Here is a 20,537-nt window from a genome sequence, read left to right on the forward strand (position 1 = left end):
AAAGTTGAAGGCCGTTTAAAAAATTCTGTTCTTTTATGGCGTTTTTCAGGGGAGCGGAGCGAGCGCAACAGAGTGTTTCGCCCCTCTCGCCAAACCTAGACAATGGAATTGTTACAGATGGGCTGTGGGATAACACGAATTGAGAAATCTGGTAAAATGATGCAGATTTTGTTTCGTTTTATGTTGCGCTACTTCGCTACGTTTGTTTTTCAGTGCTCTGAATACATTCTATGTAATTTCCCTCTTCAAAACAGCAACATGAAATAACAAAAATGTGAATGCTTCGAGAAAGGGAACCCCAAAGCCCGGTTTCCATATAATCGTCCCTGTCGCAACAGTCGTCTCTGCCGCTTACCGGGGCGGCAGAAGCGACAGACGCGACTGAAGCGATCCTTGCGAAAACTGGTTGCCATTAAATCGTATGTATCGGATCAAATAGTAGAAAGACTGGGACTAGTCACTTTTACCGCCAAAACCAAAATAAAAATGGCGGCAGTCGATCGAAGAAGAAGATTTTTGGCGTTTTTTTTGCTTCTCCGAAATGTTTTGCGAAGAAGAAGCGAGAGAGAACATCGAAGAAAGCATCGGTTTTAGGTTCGGACCATATTCCAGGAGAGAACGTCTTGGAATTTTTCATACTCTCCTTCAAGAGATGAAAGACAAAGATCGCGAGTATTACTACAAGTAAGCTTGAGCTTTTAACCACTTTCAATTACGTGCTGTAATTAATCAGGGGCATCATGGGATATGTCGCGTCGCTTCTGTCGCAAGGGTCGTGTTCACCTGTTTCCATTAAAAATATGCGATCGCTTCTGAGTCATTTCCAGTCGTCTCAGTCGCAAGGATGGAACTCGAGTCTATCTCGGACGACCGATCGTTTCTGTCGCAAGGATCGTCCCGGCTGATCGCAAGAGCGTTTCCATGTGATCGTCCCTGTTGCTTCCAAGTATTTCAAGCGACAAAGACGACTGTTGCGACAGGGACGAGTTATATGGAAACCGGGCTTAACGGCGAGTTATCTACGGTTCTGTTTGAAATTCAACACTGCTCATATAATTTTCCTAGAGATGTAGTCTGACGCCGCTGAGAACGGTTTTAGCATTAACCTATTCGCGAAATTTCTTATAAGGAGTATAAACTAATTTCCATCAACATTGGCACCCTGATGGCTTAAGGTTCCCTAGTTCTCTTAGGAATCCGCGATTTAAAAGGCAACGAGAAAGAGGCAGAAAAAAACAACAACAGATGGAAAGATTCAATGAGCAGAGCAAGCGCTCTGCTCTTGCGTTTTGTACATCCCTTGACCGTCCTACTCAAAACCACAGCGTGAGATGATCTTCTCTAGAAGGGAGAATCTTGGAAAACCATCAATCAAATTCAACACATGCATTGACTAAAGCAGGAGTAAGTACATTGGTTTCATCGAAAGACTCTTAGAAAGAATGAAAGTTTAATTTTGATTTAGATATGCCCGACCTTCTGTATCCCGTCGTATGTTACGCCTTTACCTTTACCTCCGCAATTAAAAGGAATTCTGACTACAGTCAGTATAAATATATAACCTAAAAAAATAAAAGTCAATAACAAGAAACTCAACTCGGCTCCGATCACTTTTATTATTGACTGCGTATGCTGTTAGATGTATACCTTGAGCAAAATCAAAATTTTCAATCGCAATCAACGTTTGGTTAATGTTGTTACTTGCCGCAATACGCTATTCTAGAAGACAGTAGATCTTCCCCAAGGTAATAACAGACTGGCAAAATGTTACATAAACAATTGCTTTCCGCTTTATCTCATGGTAAAAATATTACAAACAGTTTCCACTACAGGAGACATTTTCATCCATCTTTGACAGCAAACAAGGTATTCAAAATTTAAAAAAAGCACCCGCTCAGATATTTTGAAAAAAGCTACTTCAAAAACAGTCCAGTACAATTGCTACACTTTTTACTGGTGATATTTGTTCTTGCTCTGTTCAAAAGTTGAATCTTCTCACCAATATTATATTGCCAGCGCCATTTTTAGGAGCTTTGGAGTTTCCCGCATTCAAAATATGGGCATAAATATATCTTAGCTGCGTTTAAGTCGAACAAATAAAGCTTGTTTTAAATGGTTTTGTTTTTCCTATTTTGTTCCTTATTGCACGCGCATTTTTGACGAGATCGAAAAAATTTCTTAGTTCTAAGCATTATTGTATAATATTGGTCTTTTATTTTAAGTCGAAATTTATCTAACAGGAAAGAAAGAGGCAGTGGTGAGGACGATGCGTTTTTGTAGTGTAATTACACTGTGCAACTTTTGCGAAATTTTCGCTCAAGAATGCAAAAGGGATGAGCATGCCATTCTGGGTATGATGCTTCGAAGACACCTTTAAAACGATGAAATCTTCGAATGCAGCTGAATGTAATCGGGCATATTATGATGATTTTCGATGTCACAGCTTCAACTACGTCATTTCAGAGGATCTATGTGAACTAAACAATCGGATTAAGGAGGCCCGACCAAAGAACTTTAATTTGTGCCAAATTCTGAAAGCTATTATGTCAAGAGTAATACGAAAAGAGGTGAGTTTTAAGCATGGAAAAGCGCCAGCATTAAAGTGAAACATATCTGAACGATAATGGCTCTTAGATTGTTGAAAGTAAGACCAAGAATGAATGATAGGAATTTGCTCTAAATTTATACTTGCAAGGCCAAAGTACTTTCCACATTGGAGCCAGAAAGCATTCTCCGACCCGACGTCGAAGGTCGGAAGGCGACGTTGTAGTTTCCATGCTCGCGTTTTCAGATTTGTATTCTTTTCTACCTGCACACTAAAACAGGTGAAGCAGATTAGTTTTAACAGACGAAAGGACAGTTTCCCCAATGACGCCATAACTTTAAAACTTACATTTACTTGAGTAGGTACATAGGTTTAGTTTTACTGTCAGAGGGAAAATGCATAACTAGAATTGTTCTTTGATGAAAATAGTTTCCGTCGCCAGTCCCTATTGGTTCCATTCCTGAACTCCGAGTGGAAACATGTGAAGAGATACTTGCGAGTGAAATGAGAAAAGCGACCATTGGCGAATACTGGCCTTATTCTGATAGAACGGAAAAAACAATTCTGGTTTCTTGCGATATTGAAAAAGGTAAGAGAACTTAGGGCTTCGTTGCTGTTTTGGTAGATATGAATGTGATGAGATTGATTTAAACATTTATAAGTCTGGTGATGTACATCTAAAGCAAATGATGATAACATTTTTTGTTGCCTTTCAATGAAATCCTTAACACAGCCTCTAGGTATGGCGGTAAATTTAATTTAGGTCTCTCCTTGGCCGACTATGCTGTGAATGGGTGAAGACTGAAATCGAAAGTCCAAGAAAGAAAGCCTGGCTGTAAGAACAGAAGAATTTCGAAAAAGAAAGGCGAAATAATTCGTCGAAACAGACAACACTGGGTGAAATGCCAAATTTAATCGACATTTCAGCAATATTAAACGAGCATAAAATCCAAATGAAAGTTTAAGTCGGGTTTAAGGAACTTAAACTTGACTTAAAAGGATACGTTTATTTAACCAGGTTTAAGTTCCAATTAAATGTGCATTAAGGCCAATGAAAGATTTTGGTCTAGTTTAAGTGACGCTCACATGGGAGCCTGGTCACTTGGCAAGCACAAGTATCCTAAAGGGTATTGGGTATAATCCGAATAAATGCCACCCCAAGTCTCAGGCCCCCAAAAGAAATAAAAAGTACACAACGGGGAGAAGAAGCATAAAAATTCTATTTGCAAGCAAATATTTCCTTTATGCCTTTTCTCCCATATAAATTATATGAACAACCCAAATATGCTGCCTCGCCTGAGCTATGTTTACTGGGAAAAATTATAACCAATCAACAATTGGAGTAAATGGCTATGGGCAAAATCCCATAGCCGCATTTATTTAAAATTACTGTTCAATCAAATCCTTGATACAAAGTTTGGCCCAGTAAAGGTGAGGGCACTGAAAACGCCAAAACATGTGACCGCACACATGCCGCCCCACCCCAGGCAAGCGCAGCACAGAAGCAAGAGCCGCCCATGCAAGCTAATGCTCGGAATCACAATAGTCAACCATTATGCCGTTGAATAGACTATCTGAAGGTAAGCTAGTAAGTGCCCACCCCAAGCAAGGGCCACCCATGCGAGCTACTTCCCTGGATCAACATTAGGATAAGAAAAGACAAGTATAATGAGACTTAGACCTAAGGCAAGAGCCGCCCATGCTAGCTAATGCCCCAGATCAACAGTTGGATACTAAACTATATGTGGAATAAGGCTCAAACGCCTCACTTAACGTCCTCGGTGTATTTGAGACAATGCCGACCCCAGGCAAGAGCTGCCCATGCTAGCTAATGCCCCAGATCAACAGTAGGATACTAAACAAAATATGTGAAATAAGGCTTAAACGCCTCACTTAACTTCTTCGATGCATTTGACACAATGCCAATCCAAGGCAAGAGCTGCTCATGCTAGCTAATGCCCCATATCAACAATGGATAGTCCTGTGTTAATGGACAATTTACATGAACCTTCCTTACTCAAGTAAGAAGAAAGAATATTTTGGGCTACACCAAAAGTAAGAACCACCCGTACTACCTAATACTGCAGGTGGAAGAAAATAGTAAACTGAGGCAATTGCACCTGCTGGATGGTGAGAAAATAACAGCTTTAAGAGCAAAGATTAGGTGTTCTAATATACTTAAGAAATGCATTAGATTTCTATCGCCTTAAGAGGCGGATTTGAGCATCGGATAACCCCTTATCTGCAGCATGAGAAGCAGCGCCAATTCGAAAACTATGTCCCTTGTAGACTGAGGGGGACAAAAGCCAACTTTGTGAAAACCTTTAAGCATCTGAGCAACATAAAAAGCTTTAAAGGGATCTGAAAAGCCCTTTAGCTTATGGCAGTAACTCAAACATGACACAGGTCATCACAGTGGATGGAGCATACTGTGAACGAAACAAATAAGCAATAAATAAGGCCAAAATGGAAGGTGAAATAGGCAATGCTTGAAAAGGGTGATGAAAGGTAGAAACAAAAAAATGGTGGAAAAGCTTCCAAGCACGCTGATAAGTTGGTATGGATGAGGGCTGAAGACTGGAGCGAAGTAAAAAGGAAGCTATTGAAGCCAACTCAGTGGCTGCAGATGAGGAGGTATGACCGTGGGAGCTTTGTGCATGTAAGCTGGTGCCAGTTGTTTGAAAATCTGCAACTGTAACCGAGAAAGAGAATCAGCCAGCTTATTCTGTAAGCCTGGGACATGCTTAGCTTTAAAACATATATTGTAATTAAGACAAACTAGGACCAGCTTACGCACAAAGAACATTAAGTCCTTATCACGACAAGTCTGTTTGTTAATAACATGGACCAATGCTTCATTGTCAGTAAAAAACAAAACACGCTGATTCTTATTAGTATGTCCCCAGAGGTGGAGACTTAGGACAATGGGATAAAATTCAAGAAATGCTATGTTGCGATGACGCCAGCTCGCGGGCCATTCCCCATAGCACCAATGCCCGCCAAAAACTGCCCCAAAGCCTATGGCACCGGATGCATCGGTATACAATTTGAGATGGTGTGAATTAGCCCAATCAACTGAGAGAAAAAAGGAGCGACCATTAAAACCCGACAGAAATTGCTGCCAGACTTTAAGATCTGCTTTAACTTCTTGAGTCAACCTGATAAAGAAATGAGGACGCCGAAGACCGATTGTCAAATCAATAAGACGACGCAGAAATGCACGACCAGGAACAACTACTGTACAGGCAAAGTTCAATAAACCTGTCAACGACTGTATCTCTCGTAAGGTAACCTTGCGACGCCTGAGAAAACCGGAAATTAAGTCCTGACATTTTACTAGCTTATCAGGAGGCAGCCGAGCCTCCATAAGGACCGAGTCTAATTCAATACCTGCGAATGAAATTGTTGATGAAGGGCCAATTGTTTTTTCCGGCGCCATAGGGATGCCCAGATATTGGCAGAGCATTAAGAATAAATCAAGTTGTTGTTTACACAAATCAGGAGAGGGGGAGACAATGAGAAAATCATCCAGCAGGTGCAAAATGTGATCGATATGCAATTTCTTTTGGGCAATCCATTCTATGGCAGAAGAAAAAATTTCAAACGTTTTGCAAGAGCTTGAACACCCCATCGGCATACAGCGGTCATAATAATAAAATCCTCTCCAACAAATCCCCAAAAGGCTGTAATCTTGGGGTTGAATAGGAATGATTCGAAAAGCATTCTTAATATCTGTTTTGGCCATAAAACACACAGCACGAACAATCAAATTTAAGTTGGCGTAATGGCGACTTAAAGCTAGCGTAAAGTTCTCATTTACGAAACTTTACGCTACATTTACACTACGTAAAGGCAAGCTTTACGCAACCTTTATGCATATGTGTAAAGTTGGTGTAATGAGACTTCTTTAAGCCGCCTTTAAACTTGGAGTAAACCTAGCGTAAAGTTCTCATTTACACAACTTTACGTTACATTTACGTTACGTAAAGGCAAGCTTTACGCTACCTTTACGTATATGTAAAGTTGGTGTAATGAGACTTCTTTAAGCCGCTTTTAAACTTGGAGTAAACCTAGCGTAAAGTTCTCATTTACACAACTTTACGTTACATTTACGTTACGTAAAGGCAAGCTTTACGCTACCTTTACGTATATGTAAAGTTGCTGTAATGAGACTCTTTAAGCCGCCTTTAAATTTAGCGTAAAGGTCGTGTAATGTCAACTTTACGCGTAAAGGTGCGTGTAAAGCGATAGTAAAGACACGGTACTTCCTTACGCTAATTTTACACCTGGCGTAAAGACAGTTTAATCCCAATGTTATGCTTATTAAAGCGACACATGTTACTTCTTCAAAATGATTTATTTTTTTAAGAAATCTGCTCGCAAGAGCTTCTGGGTTACTAAATACTGTAATATTATTTTAAAAAGACGAAATTGTGAACCTCTTGTCATGTCAAAAAAATATCTTAAAAATATCTATATACATCTATGTATAAAAGTCATAACCCTTCTTCCACTATCTTCAAAATAGAACAGAGGGAAACAAAAATTATAAACCGTTTTCTCATTTCAATTGATAGATACTACAATAATTATTGTTTTAATCGCTCTCATCTAAGTCGCTGTAGTGGCCTACAGGTTCCGTACTTTTTTGGATTTCGGGCTTTCTTTTCTAACATTTCTTAACAGTATCACTAAAAATGACAAAGTACAATTTCCGTAATAATTTAATATTAAATAAATTTAGTAAACATGGCAAGTGTCAACTCACTGCAAAGTCGCCTATGCGCACTGTCCTTTTTTGATTAGTGAGCTTTCTTTTCAAATATTTCTTAACTGTAACATTAAAAAGATAAACTTGTGCACTTCAAACAAAACTATGTGAGCCATTTACTCATAAATATTGAAACTGGTGTACTGCTGTCTTCCTGAAATTGACCAATCTTTGCAACTTTGGAATTCTCCCAGAATAAACTCAAGGGTGCTCATTGTAGTCAATGCCATTAATGTTCAATAAACTTAGTACACTGGAGAAGTGGCAGCTCTTTTTAAGGGCCTACGCACAGTGTCTTTCTTTGATTTTGGCACTTTTTTCCTCTTTGCTGAGGTGTCAGATGACCTTCCTGTTCCTAAGAGTCGGTTGCTGTGGGATGGAGTTCTAGGTGTTGGAGGGTAGCTGAGGACGGGGGTATTGTGAGATGATATTGTAGGTGTTGGAGGGCTGAAAGTGGGGCTAGTAAATGTTGCTGGGTCTTCAGGCCTCACTGCCCATTCCAGACCATCAATAGGTCAGGGCTTTGTACATGGCATTGAATGAAATCGCCTTGCCACCATGTTCACTCTTGCCCGCACATTTAGGCTTTTAATATGCGCATCATCAAGAGCTTTTTTTACTTTTGTCAATGCTGACCTTTCCCAAGGCAATTTTTTGACAAGATACCCAGAAAGTTTAGGTTGTCCATTTTCATCATCTGAAAAGTCTGACTCGTCAGAGCTGGTGTATTGGGAACTTCCAACAGCCTGCTCCACCAAAGCTTTCTTCTCCCCTGACCAAGGCATGGTCTTTTGGGTTTGAAGTCTCCTCTGGATTTTCTGAGCAATCAAAGAAAAAGCTCAAAAATCAACAAAAGTAGATAATATTCATCTAACAGAGAGCCAAATCATTGATATTTTAATCTTTTACTAGTTGATTACCACTATAAGATTACTAAGCTAATAAAAATATTTGCGATGAAATTTTGTGGGCCGAGGCCAGGAACGTGTTCGATAATTGAGTCAGTTTGCTAGACATAACGTCTCGTAGTCACGTTCGACGCACTAAAAACTACTATAAAACGAATACAAGAATTGTAAAAACGTGTAAAATGGTATATAAAAAGTCACTTGTAAAAATGTAGCGGAATTCCAAATCGATTTCGATCAATTACGATCCTCATCAGTAGTACTCCGCCATGTTCAAAATACTCATAAATAATTGTTCATATAAGTGACTCTGAAATGTCCACACTTCTTCCAGGCTTCATGTAAGCGGTCATGATGTATCAATCACAGCTCGTGGGATTTGAAAAAAGTTCCATTCGTTCTTGGAGTTCATAAGCGAGTCTTCGTTCACATTATTTATCCTCACTCCTTCAGTTATTTGTCTCAGCATCGCGTCATTGTGATAAACCCCCGTCACATCCATTCGGAACTGCTTTACCTCTCTATTGTGTTTCTCTTTACAGTGTTTCCACAATGCAGATCGTTCTTCCTTATTGTTAAGTGATTTCGTATGCTCTTTCCCTCTGGTATACGCGCTCCTGGCTGTTTCCCCTACGTATACGCTGTTACACTGGATACACTTAATCTCATACGTCACACTTTCTCTATCACACGGTCCTTTTCCACCTGTGCTACACACTGGGCAGTCTTCTCGTCCACACTGTCGCGGTTTAAATGGGTCGGACTTTTGGAGTAGTCGTTTAATGGCGATTCCGGCTTTCTCCACCACTTTAATATTGCTTACATGAAGCCTGGAAGAAGTGTGGACATTTCAGAGTCACTTATATGAACAATTATTTATGAGTATTTTGAACATGGCGGAGTACTACTGATGAGGATCGTAATTGATCGAAATCGATTTGGAATTCCGCTACATTTTTACAAGTGACTTTTTATATACCATTTTACACGTTTTTACAATTCTTGTATTCGTTTTATAGTAGTTTTTAGTGCGTCGAACGTGACTACGAGACGTTATGTCTAGCAAACTGACTCAAAAAATATTTGCATATGTGATCATTAAAGATGGCTCAACGCAGTTTCGGACACTTAGATTTTGATGGGTTTCTATAAACATTCTTTATCACTTGATGCTACAATTAAGGTCGGGTTCACAGGAACCTTAAATTTTCAAAAAAATTTGTCGTGGCTGTGAACCCTGTCCACAGAATTTCTTTTAACTTTGTCAAAAGTTGCATCTTATCATGCTTATCAAATTAAGGGTGTTTTTTAGGAGGTTGCTATGGTAACTTATTGTGTCACAAAAATAACAATGTGGTCACCAATGATTAGGCAGTATTCTTATACATGTACCATGATTGTAGCATCAAGTGATGGAGAGTGGTCATAATAACCCATCCAAATCTAAGGGCTGGAAACTGTTTTGAGCCACCTGACAATTGACAAATCCAACTCAATTTATAAAATAGTATTATATGTATCATATTCACGTATCTCAGAATAGCTTGTTAATAGATATTAATGTCCACAAATTCTCAGGAGTTACAGTTTTGAAAGGCAAAAATTTTACTTGCAGACATTCTCTAACTAGAAATAACTGACATTTTGCAACCTTGCCAGAGTTAATTTTGAGCCATGTTTAAAACTCAAGAAATGCCTAATAACAGGAGATACCGGTGTTAGCCTAACATTCATAAGTTTACAGAGATTGTACTGAAAAGGTAATTACGGCATATTACAACAGAAACTTACATCTCTCACTCTCCCCTGCTTCCGACAGAGATTCTTGTGAGCCTCTTGCTTCCCTTTTTTGTTCTCATTGAAGCATCATGTAGACTTTTCAAATATGTGGCACCAGCACCTTAGGAGAAAATGTTACACCATCAGTACAGTGTAATGGGAGAATTAAAAATTTTCATTCACTCAATAGTAATAATTGTTTTAATAATCCATCAAATGTTTTTGCTGATGTGTGATTGGTTTAAATGTAAATGTGTCATGTGACTGAATATTCCATGTGCAGTGAAACTTGGGAAATATTTGATTGATACTGCACATGTAAAATGCAGAAATATTAAAGAAGGGTAATAAACTCAACAACCTCCATTTGGCATGAAAAAATGCTCAGATATATGTCCTTGGACATTATTTGTACCACAAAGTTCACAGTTTTCCTCAAGCTACGCTGTATGCTCTTGGAAAACTGTTCACTTCTTGGAACAGATGTCTGCGAACAAGTATCGGAGCATATTTCCATGCCAAATGGAGGCTCGAGAATAACCAATATACCAGTAACCCACAATAAAATACTGAAAGCAGAATGTACAATCTCTGGATGTGTGGGCAAATTCTGGTCAAAGGGCAGACTTTAAAAGCCCTCTTTGTAATCCTGCAAATAACTCTTATTCGTTGTTCATACCTTTCATCTCAGCTACAGACCAGGGACACTTTTCAGTTCCCATGTGGTCAGCCACAATTGCATCCATAACTGTTTTTGTGACTTCTTCATTGGTTTCTGATTTAGAGCTATCAAAAGTTTTTACAAAAAAAAAACAATATAAAAGAAATTCAATGTTAAGTTTGGTCAAGAGGAACTTTTTGCAAGGCCAAAAATTTAATGGGCATCCATTATTTAAAATTATACTCAGTTTGTCCCAAGCATGGACTGCAAAGCAAAGAAAAATCTGATATTCCAACTGGAGTCCAGTGCACGACTTTCTGTACATTGCTTTTATGCTCTAGCAACTGAGCCAAATACATACACAATATGTGCATTGCTTGATCTTAGTGCCCTAGTTTCCTACAGTGTAGTGTCCTTGTCTAATACTTGTAGTCAAAATATTTATTTCCCCACAAGACTTTGCACTACGTAAAACATTTAAACATGCTCTTTAATTTCTGGGCTTTTAAAAGGGCATTGTCACGCTATTTGGCAACTATATAAAAAGCTAGAAGGTGCCTTTCCATCAATTGAATTCCAAAACTAAGTCTGGTTTTGTTATTAAAGACTATTTGAAGGTTCTGAAACTGTTTCCTGTCACCTATCACTATGGATGACAAGGATGGAAATTGATTGAAACTTTAAAAAATTGACCAATTTTTTCAAACTTTGATGCTATATCTTCAAAAAACCCTCAAGAAATTTATTATGGTTAGCCTTCTCTGATAAAATGCATTTTATATCTTCTTCATAGCTTTACAGAAGCATTTTGTTTATGAGTAAAGCCTTAAAGTCATGATTTCAGCCCAGAATTGACCTAAAACAGCAAAATCCTCAAAACAATGCCCCTTCACACCCACAGGGATTGTGGAGCAAACATGCAATATTTATGTATAGCAGGGGATGTGTCACTATCTTTCCTGTAATGTGCCATATGGAAATTGTGTTGTCCTACATGTATATTTGCTAAAATTCAATTCCTCACTGTGTAAAACAAACAAACAAACATACAGAAAACATTGTACAAACAAACAAACCAACAAACAACAGGGAACCAGGAAATAACTCTACTATCAAAGAAACAGCCTTTACCACTCATCCACCTTAAAGCCCTCAAAAGCTTCATTCTGCATAAGGACTTTGTACATGTTTCTGAAGTCTTGCTATAACCATCAGATAGAAAGAACACAAAGCAGTAAAATTAGTGGTAATTACCTCAGATACCTGGCAAAACAAACAAAAACAAATTAAAAATGGATCTATAGTAAATGTGCAGCTCTTCATGTATTTCCATTCCAGTTTCTCATACAATTTACAGTGTACGTGTAGATGTGCAATTAGAGTGATCTAATTTGAAACTTTGACACGCACATGATCATGCACCAAGTACATGTTCATGGCAAAATTTGTTGACCTCCCCAATCAAAGATTATGCCTTGTTGTGGCATCAGCATTGAAAACAGCAAGCAGATAATTATTGCAAGTCCATCACCTTTGGAATGATAGACACCTGAAGCATTGCAAGAAAAGAAACATGAAAGAGGCAAAATGCTGATGTTGGTATCCTGAAGTGATCTACCACTTTTCCAAAAACAGGAACTCCCAGACAGTACATGTAGCTAAAGTATGCTTTGTTGGCTGCAAAGAGGACATTGGGAGGAAATGAAAGCTCTCACCCCCCTGCTCTCGAATTGAGAACTGTCCATGACTTTGTGGTCAAAACACACAATTACATGAAAATGATAAACTGTATGGTATATCAAATATACAAACAACAAATGTGTTATATTCTGCGAAGTTGGGAGCAACTTCTGGTGAAGTAATACACTTATTTACTTACTAGGTAAATCATCCCCCCCCCCAAAAAAAAGTAAATAAATAAACACCACCACTCTCTCATTGAGACCAGGCAATGTCGGGAAACGTCTTCACACCACAGATGGCACAAGTTTTTTTTACAACAGCCTGCCTCAAATTCCTTAAATATCTCCGCCATACACAGGCGGCCAAAGCTCACTACTAGAAATGTAGACGTGACTCTTGGTTTGAGTGGTATAGTTTTACAAACGGTTATTTATAAAGGTTTGTATGGGATGTAATCGGTTTGCCTTAAAAGCGCGAAAAAATGTCATGTTTTGAAATAAAATTGACTTACCTTATTGCCTTGTTGTATTCTTTGTTGATTACCAGCGTCTCAGGCCATTTTGAAGAGTTTTCGGCGAGTTACATAGTGGCAACTAAAAGTCATCTACTTGCACCACTTTTGCCAATTACACACCAAAAGCTGATAAAGGATTTTTTTTCTTTATTTCAGGCCTAATATTAATCAACTCTGCAGTCATTCTAATCAAAGAATTTTTGAAAGTAAATGCAATTTAGATGTTGAAATTTGAGCACCTTTAACCCACTACCTCCTTACATCGGCATTGTTTTTCTCTTATACATTTCCTAAGGTGCTGACATGGAGAATTTTTTCTGAACAATCAAGAGCTTTCTAAGTTGTGGTCATTTTAAATATTCTCGTGACCTTAAATGTTTGATTCAGGGGTGACGCTGTTGGGAGAATTGGATGCTTATCACTCTTAGGAGTTTAATTACATGTAACTCTTTAACTCCCACGAGTGACCAAGACAGAATTTCTCCTTACAATGACAATACAATATCAAGAAGACAAGTGATGAGAATAAAGAAAATATATCAATCAGGGGATTATTACCGTAATTTCCTGACGCTTACCCGCGGGTAATCTGTTGATTTTTTCTTTAACACATGCCACTGCAGGTAATGAGGAGGTGAGGGTTATGTGATAATTTTGAAATCTACTAGCGGTTGAATTGAAGAAAATTCTCACCTACCAGCATTTCCACCTCTCAGGTGAATTTTATTGTATTACAAAAGTGCCACAAAGCAGCATGAAAATATGATGCCCAATCAAGTTTATTTCACGCACAATTACATTAGTTGCACGACGAACAAGTTACTATCTGCATGCGTGTAAACAAAACCTTGATGGTGACAAAAATAAACCAAGGATAACCGGCGCATCAGTGACAAATTTCCAGTCAACACTAGCTTGAGCTGAAGAGAATGTTCCTGCTTTCGGGACTTGTTAAGCCCAGTAGAACCAGAGATATCGATTTTTTTGAGAAATCAACAAATCAACATGGCGCTGAATGATCGTTCACACAAAATGTGTCCATGAATTTGCATTCTGTCAAGTAGTTTTGTACAAATTTCCTTAGCTTTTAAGGTGTAGGTTATCCACCAGTGCGGGTAATCTGTTGACTTTAAATTTTTTTTCATTGTATGCAATAATTGGCCATGCAGGTAAACGGCTGGAAATTACGGTAATTGATCAGATACCAAATTCTCCTAAATGACATCATAAGAATTGTATGACAGACAGTAGAGAGAGTTACCAATGATATCTTGGGAGTCAAAGGGTTTTTAAGGATTAAACAAAACATGCCAATTTAAACTCAACAGTGCATCAAGAACTTTGAACACACACCTCTTGCCCAGTAAGAAACAACAAAATGTCACCCTCCACTTCCTCACACATGTGAGTCTGTACCACTGTTCTAATGGTTGCCTCCAAGTAGTCTCGTTCAGGTTCAGGAGTGTAAAAGATCTCTACAGGATGTGTTCGTCCAGGGATTGTCATGAGTGGACATTCATCAAAATATTCCTGAAATTTCCCAGCATCCAAGGTGGCACTCATGATTATGATCTTCAGGTCATGTCTCTGTCGCACAACCTGTGGAAAACCGACGCATTTTATACAACTCCTGTAAGTTACAGGTGTAACAGCGGACCAATGCACTGTCACCTGCACGTGTACAATCAGCATCATTATTACAAGGCACAACGGTCTGATTATTTAAACAAATTTTAGCCATTGTTGAACAAAACTTCTTTCTACATTATCTTCAATTTAGCACCAAACCATTTATCTGAACAAAGGGGGTAAGTTTCTAAAGAAACTATGTTGCCGCATTGGTGTGGGTAATAAGGTAATTTGGTAATATCAACTAAGTTGAAATGTAAATTGGCCGCCGCAAAGAGTTAAAAAGTTGACATTTCAAGTGTTAGCCCTTTGTCAGAGTGAATGACAAAGGGCTAACCCTTGAAACATCAGTTTCTAACTCTTTACGGTGGCCAATTTACATTTCAACTTAGTTGATATTGCCAAAATTAATTACCTATTTGTCTGAACATGTATTTTTGTGAACAGTGTCAAGAGGGTCAAAAGCTGACAGTAGAAAGAACATTTACATGTATTTAGTTCACTTGATCCATTTGAAGGGAAACCTAAGGCCCACTTGATTGACTAAAACCATGTTTTTGGTAGGACCTTGTACAAATAACCGACCCTTTGTCTTTAAACAGTTCACTTATGTGTAAAGTAACACCACTATCTGTACCACACTGCAAATCACTGAAAGCACCCCTTACCTAATTCAAAGTTGCCTATTTGGAGCAAAAATATCACTGACAATAGCAAGATCAGGGCTTGACACCAACTTTTCAACTTACTAGCCAAGTTCCTAGTGACATCTTTGATTTTATGTAAGGCCCACTGATTGACTAAAACCATGTTTTTGGTAGGACCTTGTACAAATAACCGACCCCTTGTGTTTAAACAGTTCTCTTATGTGTAAAGTAACACCACTATCTGTACCACACTGCAAATCACTGAAAGCACCCCTTCCCTAATTCAAAGTTGCCTATTTGTAGCAAAAATATCACTGACAATAGCAAGATCAGGGCTTGACACCAACTTTTCAACTTACTAGCCAAGTTGCTAGTGACATCTTTGATGTTACGACAACTTCAGCTTGCTTACCAGTTAAACTGGCAGGTGGAAATAAAAAAACCACTAGCCAAAACAGAATTTCTACTAGTCTGTGGCTGGTGGGCTACCATTAGTGTTGAGCCCTGATGATGAAAAATGATTTGGGGGAAAGCGATTACTACGTAACTTACAGTTAGGACAAAAGAGATTGACAATGAAGTAACAGGCGGGTTCAATAGGTCAATGTGTCAACAGTTTTGTTGCCTGTAGTTCTTGTAAGAAGAATATGAAATCTCCAGATGCATGCACACACTGTACCTCTTTCAGTAGACCCATGAGCATATCAGTAGCAAGAGTTCTCTCGTGAGCCTCATCAAGAAGAATGACTGCATAACGATCTAGTAGAGGATCAGTCATTGCCTCACGCAACAACATACCATCTGTCATGTACCTGGAAACAAATTAAAATGAGCTTTAAATTACAGTCAGGAATGATTATCTCATTTGTTCAGACATCTGAGACAGAGCTAAAAGCCAAACTTAAACCTTAAATTGCATTTTCTCACACCCTTTTCCTTCCTGTTTTTTAATGCTCTATCTCCCACTAGTGATTTTCATTTTGACCTAACCAAATTCTCCTAACTACTTAATTGCTGTATTAATTTTATTTGGTTATAAGATGCACTCGGTTATAAGACACACCCCAAACTTGGCAACTTAGTCAAGCCAAGTTCCCAAATGTCAAAATTGTTTTTCTTTTCTCACTACAAACTGCACTTACAGTAATGCAAAACAATGCAACATACAAGACAATACACAGCCTAGGAATACTTAGTCTTGGGTGTATTATCTGCCTGTAATCGTGAGAAACAAGTTGATCCTAATGATTACCATTTCATAGTATTAAAATAAAGTGTCTGTTACACTGCCAAGGCAGGGCTGGACACTAATGGTAGCCCACTAGCCACAGACTAGTAGAAATTCAGTTTTGGGTGGTGGTTTTCGGTTTCCACTAGCCAGTTTGGCTAGTAAATGAACTGACATTGTCGTAACATCTAAGATGTCACCAGCCACTTGGCTAGTAAGTTGAAAAGTTGGTGTTGAGCCCTGCAAAGAGAGAGTGGAACTGTATAGAATAAAAAAAAAACAAATTTGCCTGAGAGGAAATGGTGATCGAGTGCTCTTCAATCCAAAAACCTGAACAGACTTACTTTGTTTGCATGCATGGTAAACACTTAGTTTACACCAACAACAGTTGAGACCCTACTATATTTACAAGGAACAAGAAAAAAAAAATATCTGTTAAAATGTACCTCACTTCCCTAAATTAGCTTCACACAGCAGCTCAGCTGGAATTTGTACCAACACTAACTAGTATCTACTTGTAGTAGGCATCCCTTACGCCCAACTGAAGCCTGAATTCTTCCAAATATTTACAGTCTCTAATTCCTCAAATTTCCCCAACCACAGTTCATCTGATAAGGAGTACAATTTAACCCAACTTCTAATAAACTACTAAGATAATTTAGTGTTATTACATAGGTTGATAATGCAAAATGCTCACTGTAAAGGGTTTCAAGTGTTTGCCCTTTGTCAAAGCAAATAAATACTACATGTAACTATTACCTGGGTTGTTTTACCAGATCCAGTCTTGCCAACAAGAACAAAAGCTTGTTTTTCCTTCATGGTTTCCATGAATTTTTCTCTGTACTCCCATACTGGTAGCTCGATTCTCTTCTTGAGAATGTCAAAATATTTGTCTGAGAATAGCTTCCCATTGAAAGGATTGATCTTTCCACCAAGATTGCTTGGATTACTACCAACGGAAAAGAGACCAAAATGCATCAGGAGGTATAGTGTACATAAATTGTGACCGGGCACAGGATTTCATACACTAACGCTTTACCGTTTAACGAATCAATCCGTTTACTATCCGTTTACCATCCGTCTAAAACGGATCATTAAAGCGTTTAAACGCTTTCTTCATCCGTTTAAACGCTTTGCTCATCTGTTGAACGTTTTCGACAAAACGTTTAAACGATTAACCTATCCGTTTAAAATGAAATACATCTGTTTAATGGTTACTTGCATCCGTTTAACGAGGAGAGCGAGATTTGTTTTCATGATTATGCAAATTTATTTCGATTGACGTGTATGGCAAAATTTACAAAATCTGTGGCTATCGAGTTTCTCATCTGTTATTTCCATCGATTGAAAGGAAACAGAAATTGCTTTATAAAAGCTGTAATTACACATTACTTTACGAAATCGAATGCTAGATGAAACACGACCGAAAGAAAGTTGAGTTTTGTTACATGCGTATGCAAAATTGTTTCGATTAACCGACGGTGAAATCTACAAAATCAGCGGCATTTCTTAACGTTTTTCACTTGATGGTGCGTTTTCATTTCAGTCAATACGTAGAAGAAACAATGTAGGAACATGAAAAAAAAACGACTTTGCTTCTCAATTCTATGTTCTTTCTGTCGAGAATGTTCAGTCCACATGGTATGATTGACAGATTGCTTCCTCTGCTTATGCAAATTTTGAAACGCACTGCGAGCTCTCCAGGGCGAGACTCGCTCTCTGCTCGCTTTACTCGCCAGTGGATAGCTTAATTGCAGGCTAGTAATTTAATTTTACTTAGTTTTCTATTGTTGTCAGTCGAATATTATTAGCATGAAACGTCAGTGTTCCGCATGAACAATTCGTATAATTGTTCGCAACGGTTTCTGATCGATATGTGCATGGCTTCCCGCTGTTCTTTAGCCCTCCTCATCCGTTCAAGGTTTTTGTCCATCCATTTAATGTTTTGAGCTATCCATAAAATAATTATAGATGTTGTTCAACCGTTTAACGTTTTAAGCCATCCGTTTATTTTTTTTTTATCTCGGCCTTTTAACGGTTTACAGAATCCGTTTTTGGACTTTGCTCTACCGTTTAACGCTTTGGACTATTCGTTTAAATGGACATGCAAACCGTTTAAATGCTCTTACTACCCGTTTACTATCCGTTTACAAACCGTTTATTTTTACCCGTTTAACGGAAAAGCGTTAGTGTACGAAATCCTGTGCCCGGTCACAATTATACTTCTGACAATAGGTAAGAGAGAATTTTCTTTTGAATTATTCTAGATTTAAGGGGTGGGAAGGTTTATGGCATCGAAACATTTCTCCCTGGCAGGGCTTGCATTTTTGACACTAACTTTTCAACTTTCTAGCCAAGTGACTAGTGACATCTTAGATGTTTTTATAATTTCAGTTTGTTTACTGCCAAACTGGCATGTGGAAATCAAAAACCACTTTTCAAAACTGAATTTCTACTGTAGTCTGTGGCTAGTGGGCTAGCATTAGTATCAAGCCCTGTCCTGCTACCAACTCGCCTGCACCAACCTTTGCACTTATAAATTCACTTCAATAAGCTCATTTTTAAGTTTAGGTTTGATGTTTTATGGAATGACAATGACATTATTAAAGATTCTACAATTTTTTGTTAGCCTTACACCATTGCAATACAATAACAAAATCACTAAGATGCTATGGACAGTTTACAACACCTTTTTGACACTTACATACACGTATTATGAGTCAGCAATGTGCATTTCTTTAGTAAGAAACTTTTATTTTGTGTATATAATTTATTATAGTTTCTTGTGTATTTTATATATTAAGCCAGAGAATCAAAGCAATTGTTCAGGGATTTGGATCTCAGCATCTACGTAAGTGTTCCTATGTTTAACGCAGTATGCTGGTTGCCTAACACTTTGGTTTGTAAATAACTATGAATAAATGAAAATCATACATATGAACTAAGGAATAATTTAAGGATAAGAGAAGGAACTTCACAGTGATGAACACTACTTATAGGGCAATAGAAAAGTAAATTTAAGCAAACGTAATTCCAGGCTACCAGATGCAGCAAGTGACTGTGAAAACCAAATGAGTGACATCCACCTCTACAACATCCTACCAATAAAACAGCTGAAGACCAAGTAAATTGACACAAAACGATTGCCACAAGAAGAAAGGGAAGGGTAGCAGCAACTTACAAGTATGTGTTACACAAAGCCACAGAGACAATTACCCATCCAAGGCAAGTAAAAAGCTCCAACAGCACTTGCATAGGCACGTAATTTCTCCGTGTCTCACCTAACTATCGCCTGAATTACTGGAAGTTTCTTGTGACATTCTGACTGTAACATAATTCCTTATCTACATGTGTTGATTTTTTTTTTTTTTATAATTTTTGTTTTTGTCCTTTTCATTATTTGTTTGTCTTAAAGCAAAGAATCTTATCCTGTTAATCCAGTGAAAGACGTATGAATTTAATCGACCTAACGTGAGTTTTCAGACTAGAGTTAATAAAACCACGAGAGGGGAATTCGATGTCTTAGGTGTTCTCTATCGCGCGAATAGTAATCAATTCGGAAACAAATTTAGACAGCAATTCAAGAAAATGGTTTCCAATATTTCCTAGCCTTAAGTATATATAACACAAGGGAACCTCCTGTGAAATCAATTATGATTTCGAGATTTGGAAAATACCGTCTTGCATAATAATTTCACAGCTGTGCAGATTCGAGATACGGCCACAACTAAACCAGATAAGCTGTGATTCAAATATTTCCAGAGCACTGCCTTCCTGAGGAAGATTGTGATCGAAGAGATAGATTTATTTAAGTCTCCGTACCAAAACCAGCTGCAGATTAATTTAAGCTCGGCGATATTCAAACCTGAAAAGCTGTCCTTTACATATGTATCACAGCCTACCTCAACTCCTCCTTAATCCTTTTCGCGGTAGTTAACGAGTTGGATGAGTTCTTATCGACATCTAACCTCCTTTTCGACATCTTGCACGGACATCAAAGTCAAATATTCCAATAAACGTTCTCTAACTGTTATATTACTACAAGCGCCACTGAGATTTCCATCGAATTTTGCCAGCTAAGGAAATGCAAAAGACAAGCATTTTGATCTGGTTATCCCACAAGTCTCCGTGATCATAAAAGAGACTAAATATGGTAAAATTTCCCATAACTT

General features: G+C 38.2%; 2 protein-coding genes and 2 pseudogenes across 3 annotated transcripts; 1 reads left to right on the forward strand and 3 right to left on the reverse strand.

The window, feature by feature from the left end:
- Positions 1-20,537, forward strand: part of LOC148737511 (uncharacterized) — a 182,314-nt pseudogene that overhangs the window by 14,335 nt on the left and 147,442 nt on the right.
- On the reverse strand, positions 4,956-6,211 carry LOC148737514 (uncharacterized). Its single transcript, XM_088747150.1, has one exon. It carries the CDS (start codon positions 6,180-6,182, stop codon positions 5,145-5,147), a length of 1,038 nt encoding a protein of 345 aa, XP_088603276.1. The 5' UTR covers positions 6,183-6,211; the 3' UTR covers positions 4,956-5,144.
- On the reverse strand, positions 6,884-12,850 carry LOC148737515 (uncharacterized; annotated as a pseudogene). The gene is made up of 4 exons (XR_015996583.1): positions 11,796-12,850; positions 10,683-10,789; positions 10,016-10,124; positions 6,884-8,134 (listed from the first exon to the last, which is right to left on the reverse strand). The product of XR_015996583.1 is annotated as an uncharacterized LOC148737515 (transcript).
- Positions 12,994-20,474, reverse strand: LOC148737516 (ATP-dependent RNA helicase DHX15-like). Its single transcript, XM_088747809.1, has 7 exons — positions 20,268-20,474; positions 17,125-17,314; positions 16,462-16,605; positions 16,305-16,378; positions 15,817-15,949; positions 14,215-14,460; positions 12,994-13,478 (listed from the first exon to the last, which is right to left on the reverse strand). The coding sequence occupies exons 1-7, from the start codon at positions 20,345-20,347 to the stop codon at positions 13,416-13,418; spliced, it is 930 nt and encodes a 309-aa protein (XP_088603935.1). The 5' UTR covers positions 20,348-20,474; the 3' UTR covers positions 12,994-13,415.

This window comes from Stylophora pistillata, chromosome 2 (assembly GCF_964205215.1).
Source record: "Stylophora pistillata chromosome 2, jaStyPist1.2, whole genome shotgun sequence".
Classification (NCBI taxonomy): Eukaryota; Metazoa; Cnidaria; class Anthozoa; order Scleractinia; family Pocilloporidae; genus Stylophora; species Stylophora pistillata.

What these genes read in the sequence shown, in the direction of transcription:
- LOC148737514 (XM_088747150.1), bottom strand. Translation starts at nt 6,182, where the DNA reads ATGCCGATGGGGTGTTCAAGCTCTTGCAAAACGTTTGAAATTTTTTCT.
- LOC148737516 (XM_088747809.1), bottom strand. Translation starts at nt 20,347, where the DNA reads ATGTCGAAAAGGAGGTTAGATGTCGATAAGAACTCATCCAACTCGTTA. An exon ending in AGGATTAAGGAGGAGTTGAG is followed by an intron (nt 17,315 to 20,267) that starts GTAGGCTGTGAT and finishes TTCCGTTGGTAG; the next exon opens with TAATCCAAGCAATCTTGGTG. An exon ending in GATCTGGTAAAACAACCCAG is followed by an intron (nt 16,606 to 17,124) that starts GTAATAGTTACA and finishes CTCTCTTTGCAG; the next exon opens with GGCTCAACACCAACTTTTCA.